This window comes from Mesocricetus auratus, unplaced genomic scaffold, assembly GCF_017639785.1.
Source record: "Mesocricetus auratus isolate SY011 unplaced genomic scaffold, BCM_Maur_2.0 Super-Scaffold_100010, whole genome shotgun sequence".
In the NCBI taxonomy this organism is placed as follows: domain Eukaryota; kingdom Metazoa; phylum Chordata; class Mammalia; order Rodentia; family Cricetidae; genus Mesocricetus; species Mesocricetus auratus.
In genome coordinates, this window is record NW_024429194.1 from 41,999,607 (window position 1) to 42,011,608 (window position 12,002).

General features: G+C 38.9%; 1 protein-coding gene across 1 annotated transcript; it reads right to left on the reverse strand.

Moving 5' to 3' along the window:
* Nucleotides 1-6,591: 6,591 nt before the first annotated feature.
* On the reverse strand, nt 6,592-7,458 carry LOC101834973 (gamma-crystallin E). The gene is made up of 2 exons (XM_005070553.4): nt 7,177-7,458; nt 6,592-6,864 (listed from the first exon to the last, which is right to left on the reverse strand). Exons 1-2 carry the CDS (start codon nt 7,456-7,458, stop codon nt 6,592-6,594), a joined length of 555 nt encoding a protein of 184 aa, XP_005070610.2.
* Nucleotides 7,459-12,002: the final 4,544 nt, after the last annotated feature.

A 12,002-nucleotide genomic window follows, 5' to 3' on the forward strand; every position in this document is an offset into this window, starting at 1 on the left:
TATAAGGTTTTCTTTGGTTGATAAATCCATTTCTCCTAGTGTATCTTCAACACTTGAGATTCTCTCTTCCATCTCTTCTATTCTGTTGGTAATGCTTGTATCGGTAGTGCCTGACTGTTTGTCCAGCTTTTCTATTTTCTGCCTTTCTTCAGATTGTGGTTTTTTTAATGTCTCTATTTCAGTTTTCAACCCTTGCAGTGTTTTCATTGCTTCTTGCAATTTTCTGTTTATCTTTTCGTCATTTTGTTGCCTTTTATGAATTTTTTGGTTTGTTCTTTCCTCCATTTCTTGCATTTTTTGGTTTGCTTTTTGTTCCATTTCTCGCATTTTGTGGTTTGTTTCGTCTTCCATTTCCTGCCTTTTTTGGTTTGTTTCTTCTTCCATTTTTTTCATTTTTTGCTTTGTTTTTTCTACCATTTCTTGCATTTTTTGCTTTGTTTCTTCTTCCATTTCCTGCCTTTTTTGGTATGTTTCTTCTTCCAATTCTTGCATTTTTTGCTTTGCTTTTTCTTGCATTTCTTGCATTTTTTGCTTCGTTTCTTCTTCCATTTCCTGCCTTTTTTGGTTTGTTTTTTCTTCCAATTCTTGCATTTTTTTTTTTTTTTCTTCCATTTCTTGCATTTTTTGGTTTGTTTTTTCTTCCATTTCTTTGGGGGATTTTCCTATATCCTCTTTTAGGGCCTCTATCATTTTCATGAAAGTGCTTTTAAGGTTGTTCTCTTCTGCTTCGTTCGCATTGGAATGTTGGAGTCTTGCTGGTGTGGAGTCTCTAGAATCAGGTGGTGTCATATTTGTTTTTCTGTTGCTGAGTGTGTTTTTGTATTGTCTCTTTCCCATCTCTTCTTCTAGTGGGTGTAGAAAGAGCCCCTTACTGGTCTGGGGACCAGAGTTCCCTTTTGGTGGGTGCTAGCAAGTCCAATAATCTGGTGGTTCTTCTATTCCTTGTCCAAGTGCTGGTCCCGTGGGTGGAGAAGAAGAACAGGAATCTGGGGCGCTTAGCCTCCTACCTGGTCCCCTGGACCCTATGTTGGGTCCTGTTGTACCTGATCCGGAACAGCTACTCCCCTGGTCTCCTTGGCTCCTCTGGTTTCCTGGTCTCATTGGCGGGAGAGAAGACCTGGAGTCTGGGGTCCTTGGCTCCCGCTGGGATTGGGAGCTCTGTGCAGTTCCCAGGAGATCTGCAGGCACTGGAACACAGGCCGGGAAGCTGGCCTGCTTACCTGATGCTGCCGGAGGAACAGCTGCTTCCCTGGACTACAAGCCTCCTCTGGTTTCCTGGTCTCCTTGGTGGGAGAGAAGACCTTGAGTCTGGGGTGCTTGGCTCCCGCCGGGATTGGGAGCTCTGTGCAGTTCCCAGGCGATCTGCAGGCACTGGAACACAGGCCAGGAAGCCGGCCTGTTTACCTGATGCTGCCGGAGGAACCGAGATTGTTTTTAATTTAAATAAAATTTGTAAAAAAGACAAAAATGTATGTGAATCTACAAATTGTCTAGCTACTTAGTCATATGAGAATAATTCATAGAATAAAGTAGCAAGCAAAATTTCATCTGAGTGATATATAATGAAGAATTAGAATTCAGATAATTGAGTTTTCTATTATTTTATAATATTTGTACATTTATTGATAGCATATCATTAGATATTATCAGCAACACTGACTTAGATCTTTTATAAATCTCTATCATTAACTATTAGTCTCAAAGAGAATAAATAAGAAATTATTTATTCTGATCCAAACTTGGGTGACCACACCTGAGAACCTAAGTTCAAGATGTCTTGAATAATGTAGAAGTGGTTACATTCACCTTCATAGTCACAGAACAAAAGAAACTCCTATTAAGTCACTTTCCAAATGCACTGGTGGGAAATTGAGACAGACATGGAAAACTCTCTTATGGTTTTAGGTATTATCTGAAGGCATTCTTGGATTTCCATTTGACACAAGCTAGTAGTCTGTTAATACATTCCAATGATTTTACCTTATAGTTGAAAGAGTGTTAGTTTGGACAGAGGAAAACAATTAATGGCTGTTAAAGGAACTAAATAGTCAAAAATAATGTGACTCTGGACCTGTAACATCCAACTTCTTGCAATCACTAAGTGCTAGTCATTTCACCTGCCTTGTTTGTAGCATCTTTAACATAGATGTGGTGTCATTTTTTTCTGGGAATTCAGTTCACAGTCTGATGTAAACTTATAAGGAAATAGTACCTGTACATATGAATCACACATGAGATTACATGCTTCTATGAGAAATGTACATGATTAATAAGGTTATCAGTACATAGTAATGGGATTCAAATATTTCACCCTTTGTATTCATTTAACTATTGAGTGTAACATGCGGGTCTTCCATTGGTCACGTCAAAAATTTTTCATAAAATTAATCACAGCTGCAACTCTTATTAGAGTAGTTCTTTATCTCTAAAGCTCTGTAAACAATTTATCAGCCAAACAATCAGTCTTTAGTCAATATTTTGGTTTCAGTGAATTAGAGAATTCCTTCCATCATTCTTTAACAGTTCCTATCTCTATGTCTACAAATGTGACAGTGTAAAAGTAATTGCATGTTCAGAGCAGGAATCCTGGGAAATTTTCCAGAGTCTTATCTTGTTTTAAAAAATGACTTCAACTCAATTTTAAAAACCAGAACTTGATTTGAAATAAAGAAGTTTCTTTGCCATGTTTCCTTTTTTCATCTATTAATATCTATTCACAAAGACAGCATAGAGTATTCATGTTTTCTTCTAGGCATGTTAATAAGTAGTTCATGAATGAACCATGCCCCATTTCTCTAGATTTTAGATTTAAATTTCTATAAATGTTTCTCTCAGCTAGCTATTTGACAAACACTGTCAAGTGCTGTTCTGCATCATGAAGGGAAAACGTCTCCCTCTGAGTCCCGCACTTAATGCAGTACTTCATTATTACTTCTTGTCCAGAGTAATAAGATATTCTTCAGAGCTAACAAAAAGCTGTGTCTGTCACTGCTCCTCTGTGGTCCTTCTTTAATTGTCCATTTTGTCTTATTTTCTTTCAATAGTTGAAAAAGTAAAGTGAATATATTGGAAGGCTCAGGAAGAAGATGGGGGTAGAGGCAAAACAAAAAGTGTCAAGTGCACAGAGGAAAAAGTGTACAAGTGTAAAAAGTGTAAGAGTGTAAGAGTGTAAAAAGTGTAAAAGTGTACAAGTGTAAAAACTGTAAAAGTGTACAACTCTAAAAAGTGTAAAAGTGCACAAGTGTAAAAACTGTAAAGTGTACAAGTGCACAGAGGAAAAAGGCTAGAAAACCCCTTATGTGTGACTATAAATTGCAGGTCATTTAAGGCCAGGGAGAATTCAAGGTGGAATCGTAGCCCAGTTTCTGATTTATGTTTGGCCACTTTTGTTTCTGCTGTGGCTCTCAGTGGGAATATTACTTCCACTCTAGAGAATGTAGATGCATTCAATCTTAATAAAGATTATTATTGCTGTGATAAAATGTCATGACCAAAAGCAAATTGAGAAGGAAAGGGTTTCTGTGACTTACACTTCCACTGTTCACCATTGGAGGAAGTCAGGATGGGCACCCAAGCAGTGCAGGAACCTGGAGGCAGGAGCTGATGCAGAGGCCATGGTGGGTAGTGCTGCTTACTGACCTGTTCCTGTTGGCCTGCTTTCTTACAAAACCCAGGAATAGCACCATCCACAATAGACTGGGCCCTCACCTCATTAGTCACTAATTGAGAAAATATCCTATACGTCTTCCTAGAGCCCAAGCTTATGAAGGCATTTTATTAATTGAGGTTCCCTCCTTTCAGATGACTTTGGCTTGTGTGAGTTGACATAGAAATCTTCAGCACAGTCTCAATGGAAAATCAGTGGGACATGTAAGAAGTCATCCATAATAAGGGGTATTGAACAGAACCAGACAATGGTAGAATATAGTGATAAATGGAATTTTTAAGCCTGTCTCTTTTGGCCTGAATATTCATTTTTTAGGAGAAACTCTATTTGGTCAGTGATAACAAACAAAATACCCTTAGGACTGACTGAATTACATGTGCTTTAAGATGTTTGTGTTCCTATGCCTTTAGGTAAGGCATGTATTTTCTGGTACTTTCCCTACCATTATCTACCTGTAACTTTGACATTCTTCTTACTGCCCTGGTTCCCAAAGGGTTTACTCCTGTTACCTCTCTTAGACTGTGGTACTTGCTTCCCCCAAATAATGTTTTGTAGGTGACTATCTCATCCTAACTCCTCAGAAATTACTACTTTACAAGGGCTTTCATTATTAATTGTTATCTAGAGTAAGAATTTATGTTTTGGATCTAACAACAACAAAATAAAAAGAAATCTATGGCTGTGCTAGATCTATTGTTATGCAAAATGCCTCTGGAATTCTCCTTCAAGTTGTCCTTCAATAGTTGAAAACTAAAGTGAATAAAAAAAGAAGCACCGTGAAGATGATGGGATAGGGATAAAAACAAAATGTGCACAGAGGAAAGATAGTAGAAGTGCTTCCTACTGCCTTTATATAACTGTAAATGGTAGGCCAGGTAAGGCCAGCAACATCTGAGGCACATGTTTCTGTTCATTCATGAGTCTACCCTGCACACAATGCACTCTACTAGATATTTCAGGGGATGTGGATGTGTCAGGAATCTGCGGAGTCTCAGAATTGAGTATGCAAGCCAAATAGACAAGACTCCAGACTGAAAACACAGGACCTGAATAGCTATCACTTCACAAGGGCAGACTGGTGGGATCTACCAAGTAGTAACCTATTTCAGCGGGGTCCATGTTTGCTATTGACATTTTAGTTCTTTGGAACATTTCAATGGGGCTCTCACAATACCAGCGTGGGACTTATTCTCCCCTCATTCTCTTTCATTGATGACAAGTGAAGATTATAGTTCAATTGAGCATTTCCTCACAGGGGAATTACTGATTGCAATTCTTGAATATTTTACCTGCTGTTAATTAAACTCTCAGAATAACCCAATTTCATGCCAGAACATCTCAAACCCAAATGCTAATGTCTGAGTGTTTTCTGAACACAAATTCCCATTTATCATGTATCCTGCCTAAATGCCGCCATCATCACTGCTCAGTAGGGAAATTTAGTAAGGAATGTAATCTTAAATTTAAGGCTTATGTTTTAAAAGTTTAAAAAAGACTGTATTTAAAAAGTTAAATAGTATGAATGAAGTTGGTTTTAATTTTATTTACTATATATTTTATTCCAATATACAAAATACTATTCTTTAAACATTAAGTTATATGCAAAAAAAATTAATAGGATATTTGTGCTTTTCAAACTGAGTCTTTAGATTGTGGTGGCTATTTTATGCTTAGGATATATCTTCCCTCAGACTAAACTCATTTCTAGTGTTCATATGCACAAGTGTAATAGACACAACTACTCTAAAATGTTCTCAGAGATTCTCCAACTATCTTGGAGCCTGCAAGTATATTGGGTAAGAAATGAAAATTATTTAGTTTACTGTAATTTTACTTCTAAGAGTTGTCATTTTCATTATTAAAGCAAAAATCATGAGCTATATATCAATTTGCTTTTCCCCCTTTCCATGTGAACACAGAAAATGCAGCATTTATACATTGAGACCTGTTTGGTATAACACAATGCCTGCTTAGATTTCTTTTCATGACTCCTTGCTGAAAAGTCGTCTTGAGCTTTCCCCAAACAAGTCCTCAGGTTCCTCTCCCCCCATTTTTAGTGAAAGAGTTGTTACCAAAAGATACTGGTGAGTTCAATGACACAATGATTGATCCAAGTTTGGGGATAATATCTTCCAGGTCCATTATATGCTTATGAGCTTTGTATTCCGTCATGTATTCCCCTAACCATGTACTGTCAGCTCTTACTCATACATAGAACATACACAGTACCTGTTTACTGCAGTCTACCCTGCCAAGTGCTACATAGCTTCTTGAGAAATGACATTTGAAAGAGTTTTCTGGATTCTTTTAAAAGATGGTCCTTGGTTCACATATTTGTGCTCTCAGCATGTAAAATATTTAAAAATCTCTTTATTCAACCCCTTAGTTTTAGACTCTTTGGATGTGTCAGCAATGGCTGTGCTAACACATAACTCTTTAACTCTATCGCCCACTGATGCAATTTTATTTAGCCATTCTCCTGCATTCAATCACCCCAAAAGAGTGTCAAGTGAAACGACTGAGGAGATAGAATACTCTACATGCGAGCTTACTGAGATACTGATAGAGCAAAGCCATTGTCCATGATACAAAAATGTAAACTCATGCAATCCCCATCAACGCCTCAAGAGAAGTATTACTACTCCCATCTTAACAAATTTGGAAACTAAGGCACAGAAATGCCAAGTAGCTTGCCCTACCACCTGCAGCTAGTGTGTAATTGAGGTCCAGGGTCCTGAGGTTAAGCTCCTGGCCACTCAGCCCACAACACACACTGAATATAAGAATATACATATTTTTCCTGTCTACAGTTTTGCTATGACCTTCCAAGAAAGCAAAAAAGAACAGAGGATCCCATTACTGCATGGAACACACAGGAAATATTTTATTAACTTCCAAATGACTAAAGACCAGAGAAAGAAATTTCAATAGAAATCCATGACTCGCCTCAGAGAGCCCACCCTAGCATTCATGGCGCCCCAGTCGTGGTAGCGTCGGTACTCCCCGGGCCTCAGCAGGTACTGGCGCCCCCGGTAGTTGGGCATCTCGTAGAGGACCCAGTAGCCCTCCAGCACGTGGAAGGAGTGGAAGTCACTGAAGCGGAGGCGGTCCTGGAGGTGGGAGCAATCGTCGGTGATCTCCACCATCTGGCCTCTGTAGTCCTCCCGCTCATAGATCCTGATCCTGTGAGAGCCGGACTGTACGACACACGACACGCAGAGTAGACAAGGGGATGTCAGAAAACCCGACCTGTCACACTGCAGGACTCACCAAAAGAACCCCCACCCCATCACCCCAGCTATTTCTGTTAAGTGGGAGAACTGAAGAGCAGTTAGGGGTCTGTCTTAGGTCTGTCTTAAATTTCAAGTGTCAAAGGTTTGCTTCATTTTCCCGAATCCTAGCAAATCCTCACAAGGAAGGGTCGCATCCACCCCTTCCCTCAGCTCGAAGTATAACTAGATCAAGGAGAAGACGAGATTGAGGCCAGAGGGGTGTAAGAAGGGACTCACGTGGGGGATGAGGCGGCAGGAGCGGATGGAGTCGCTGAAGCCCATCCACTGCTGGTAGTCAGGGTAGTCCCCACGCCGCAGGAAGTACTGGCAGCCTGCAAAGTTGGGCTGCTCATAGAGCATCCAGCAGCCACTGTCCACGCGTACAGAGTTACAGCGGCTGAAATAGGGCTGCAGGTTGGAGTGGTCGCTGCTGCACTCATAGTGGCGACCCTGGAAGCCGCGGTCCTCATAGAAGGTGATCTGTAAGGCAAGGCAGGGCTCAGTGACCTCATGTGGCATGGACCCGAGGGCAGGTCCCTCCCCAGGCCCTGGGTACCCAGTGCTCACCTTCCCCATGGCTGGTGTTGGCGGTTCAGATGGGATGGTGCTGTTGGGTGTGTAGGGCTGGGAGCAGGGTCTATATAGCAGGAGGTCTGCTGCGTTTGCAGGAATAGCACAAAAGGGGCACGCGGTGGGACTGGGAACTTTCTCTCTCTCCTTTCTATATAATGACTGTGGGGGATGTGTGGTTTATTGTATGTTTTCCCTTAGACTCTCCAGTGCTTTCGAATGGATGACAAATCATTGACCTTGTTAATAGGGTCACTTGGTGCAGCTCGGGTCTTTGAATGATGCTTATCTGGGGAACTGAAATTGAGTAAAGATGCTTAACGAGCTAATCATTGCAATTAAATGGTTTATTAACCTTTTAAAAGTCCCTAGTCAAGGAGAATTTGAATAACCATGCATGATAGCTTTTAGGCTGGAGAACTGCTGGAAGTGTGGTGTGTGAGGATGGATGTACCTTCTCCACAAGGTGCTCCAAGTGGGAAGGAGATCACATAACTCATGGAAGGTAGGCAATAGAAGGCCAGACTCCAGGAAGGTCTGATTTGACATAATTTCAGCTCTGGTCCCCAGAACCTGGACCTGACCAGGAATTTCTAGGTGCAAGGGAACATACAAATACAGCATTCGAAATCTCAGGTTTGCAGAATCTGTCTTTTCTGCTGTTTCAGGTCTGGGGAAGACCTGCTAGCTGTGTGGTTTAGGCTCTGGATCTCAGGCTGGTCTCTTCTCACCCTCATCATCCCTAGTACCCTTAAGTGCTCCAACCACGCTGTGCTAGTGTGGCATTCTAGGCGGGAAGCATTGTGGGGACTGCCTTGTTTACTGTGGGTGTGTAGCAGACTCAGGTCTATACACACTCACACCTCCAGAGAATTCCCATCCTCAGTTCCCAAGTCATGACAACCCTCGATGTCCTGAGTCACTGCTGAGTGTACACATGGAGAGAGATATAAAATTCACCTTTGGCATAAACCACTGTTCCAGAAGTCAATATTTAGTGCTAGCTGAACATTCCTGCCCTCGGTTCTCTATTGCACAAGTGAGTAAGTTTGAGGAATTGAAAAAAAAATCTCAAAAGTAACCAAACACTTAAGCATGCCACCAGAGAAAGAAAAGTTTACCCCTCAAACAGAGTACCTCATGTGTTTTCTATACAGTCTGACTCAAAAACAATGTTTCAGTTACTAAATATTGCATTTAAAAGAGAAATACACGAAAATCCTTGCTAGATATTGTGCTACCTATAATTCTCTTCATAATTCAAATATACTGTCTACTAAGTACAGTGTATAATAAAATTGTACTCTTGTGTGTATGAGTTTCCTGTGACAGATAGCAGTTTCCTTACAAAAGAGAAATCTATATAGAAAAAATAGTAGGTCTAATGACCTTTGAAAAAACAAAGTCTGAAATATTTAGGTCATTACAGTGTGATGAGGACAATAACAATGAGGGTGATACAGCCAGGAATGATCTGGGCAGCCAGGGATCATGGAAGGGCCCCAGACACAGCTCGAGACTGCTGGCACAGAGATATGCCCAGGGAAGTGCCTGTTGGATGTTCACATGGTCTGTTTCAGATCCTGATCTCAGTCCCAAGAGATTTGTTAAAGGTTCCTAAATCGTTCTCTTCAGACATTATTTGGATATGAATTAAGAATTTATTGGCTTGTTTATTTTAGTAATCAGGGTGAGTGAGTACTGGTAGTCATGCTGCTTTTGAATTTTCAATTGTATTGTCAATCTCCTAACTGTGGAGCTTTGTGCTAAGCAGAATTCTTTTGGTATATTTTTCCAAGAGACGGAAAGCAAATAGTGTCACTCTGCATACTAGTTTGTTTTGGAGGGGGAGGAGAGTCAGTGGCAGTGGGTCAGCCTTTTAGATAAAAATACAGGATAAAATGAGCAGTTGAATCACTGTAAGATAAAGGATGTCTTTCTAAGTATGTTCTTGGAAAGTGAATCTGAAAAAATGCGAGGAATAAGAATTTCCACATACCTTCTCCTCAAGGCTTGTAGTATGCTTTCCTAAAGTGATTTGACAAAACACACTACTTCCAGTTGTTTTGTTATTTGAACCTTTGAATATCTTCATGGGAAAAAAACATATTCTTCTCCAAATATACAAATAATAAATTTCCAAAAATAGTTTAAGCATTCCATTCTGAGAATAAAATTTCTAAGGCAGCAAGTTATATTTCTACTCTAAATTATACATGTGAACTGGAAAATGGCTCAATGTATAAAAGCACTGGCTGCTGTTTCAGAGGTCATGAGTTCAATTCCCAGCACCCATAGAATGACTTGAAACCAACTATACCTATAGTATCATGGGATAAGATGACCTCTTCTGGTGTACAGATATATGTACATGCAGACACAACATATATTCATATATATATTAAATAAATCTTTTATAAAATAAGTGTACACAGTAAAGTGCCAACGCTCTTAAAGGGAAGCCTGGGAATAAATACAAAGTATTATTAGTAGGAATATTAATTATCTGAGGAAGGAAAGGAAACTCTATCATCCACAAATGTCTTCAGATAAATCCATATGACCCAATTTTGTGATGAGTATATGATTGGTTTTCAATTAATTTGTAACATTTATAATATATGGTAGGATATAGTGCAAAGCAATTTCCTTCAAAATTAGTTTGACACAGCATCTGTGAAATGCAGGCTATGGAAACAATTCACAGAACATTTCTTCCTTGGTCACATAGTAAAATAATCACTAAAGGAAAGGACTTTCCAACCTTAAAGCAATAGGAAAAGGAAGAGAATGAACATTACATGATATAGATTTGAGTATATCCAGATATGTATTTCATCTGGAATAACACAAACATACATTTTCTGACAAATGAACTCTAATTATAAAATGTGAGAATAAGGTAAAATAAGGTAAGTCTAAGATTATTATTTTCTATTTAAAACTTCTTAAACTTTTAAAAAATAAAGTATAAAACATCTTAAATATCTACTACAAAATAATCCAGTGTCACAAAGGTTAAAAAAAAAGAAAAATACCTCTGGGTACATGTTTGGTTATTTTTATTTGTTATGGAAAAATATTAGTCATTAAGTCTTTCTTTACCAAGTAGTCCACTACTGTATTGACTAAAATAAATCAATCAGGGCCTAAAGAAATAAAATATAATCAAACAAATGCTACACAGAAGTCATGACTCATGCCCTGCTCTCCATTTCTTCATCATCATCCTTTGGCAAACTATACTAAGTAAATCTATGGCTATTATTGGCCTGCAGGAATTGTTTGTAAAAGCCTTTAAAAAGCCATGCTAAGTTAAATCAAACTTCTCACAGCAAACATAACAGCAGCAAACAAAACTCTTGGCTTCTTTTCCTAAGAAAGAAAATGAAAGAAAACTGAATAGGGTTGGCCTTCATATCTTAAAAACAGTACAGTTTCATATACTATGGGAATATCAGTAGAAAATATCATCGTGTAAAATGAAATATGTTCCATAGTAAGTTGTTTTTCCATAGTAAGTTTTTAAAAGGTTACTAAATTGCTATAGCAGTAGTTTTAATTTATTTTGAAACATTTGGACTGTCATGTAGCTTAATAAAATGTATGATTAATACTTAATGTTCATTGTCAACTCAAGTGGATTTGGAATCAGCTGGGTGACACACTTCAGGGTGTGTCTGCGATATTGTTTCTTCAGAAGTCTAACTAAGGTGGGAAGGCACACTACAGAATATAAGTAATACCCTTCTGTAGGCTTGGAGTCCTGACTGGTTGAAAATGGAGGAGACTCCAGAAGTCCTTGTTCTCTGCTTCATATTGCTCTCACCTTCCTATGGGAGGAAGTAAGTGGTCACAACTGAAGGACCCTCTGCTGTTGTTTCTTCTCTGCCCCATCCGCAATGTGAGAATTTACAAAATTTTTTATTATAGGGATTCAACAGGAAATATAAACTCACCAATAAAGGATAATGGATCCAGCCACTATAACCTGTCATTCTGCCCAGGAGAGATGTGAACAACTGCAAGCCTTGCTTCTGATGGGACCTCTCAAGAGAGTGAGCTAGACCCCTCCTCTTCCTTAACTAAAAGACCCCTCCTCTTCCCAAAACTATTGACAGAATAAACTCCCATAACACAGCAATGCCCTAAAACCATGAACTAGGTTAAGCCTCCTCTCTCTAATACTCTTCCAACATTTGGTCACAGCAATGAGAAAAAGTAAAGGATAGATTAAATGAATTTCATATACCTTATTACTATATTTTTCTACAAAATGAGGATGCTCAGTTGAGCCCTTAAATTTCTACACATAAATAAAATTCCAATTTCTCCAAATGTATGAGGAACAAGTGCCAGAGGGCAGTAACAATGAAAGTGAGATTGACTTTGTGATATGTTTATTGTGCTTACATAGAAACTGGAGAATAAATTGCTAGATTTAATTTTATTTCTCAGATCAATATTTAGTTTCATGGATAAATCAACTCTTA

Coding starts and splice junctions, on each gene's coding strand:
- LOC101834973 (XM_005070553.4), bottom strand. CDS start 7,458: ATGCCACATGAGGTCACTGAGCCCTGCCTTGCCTTACAGATCACCTTC. Junction 6,865..7,176: donor CCTGCCGCCTCATCCCCCAC/GTGAGTCCCTTC, acceptor TGTGTCGTACAG/TCCGGCTCTCACAGGATCAG.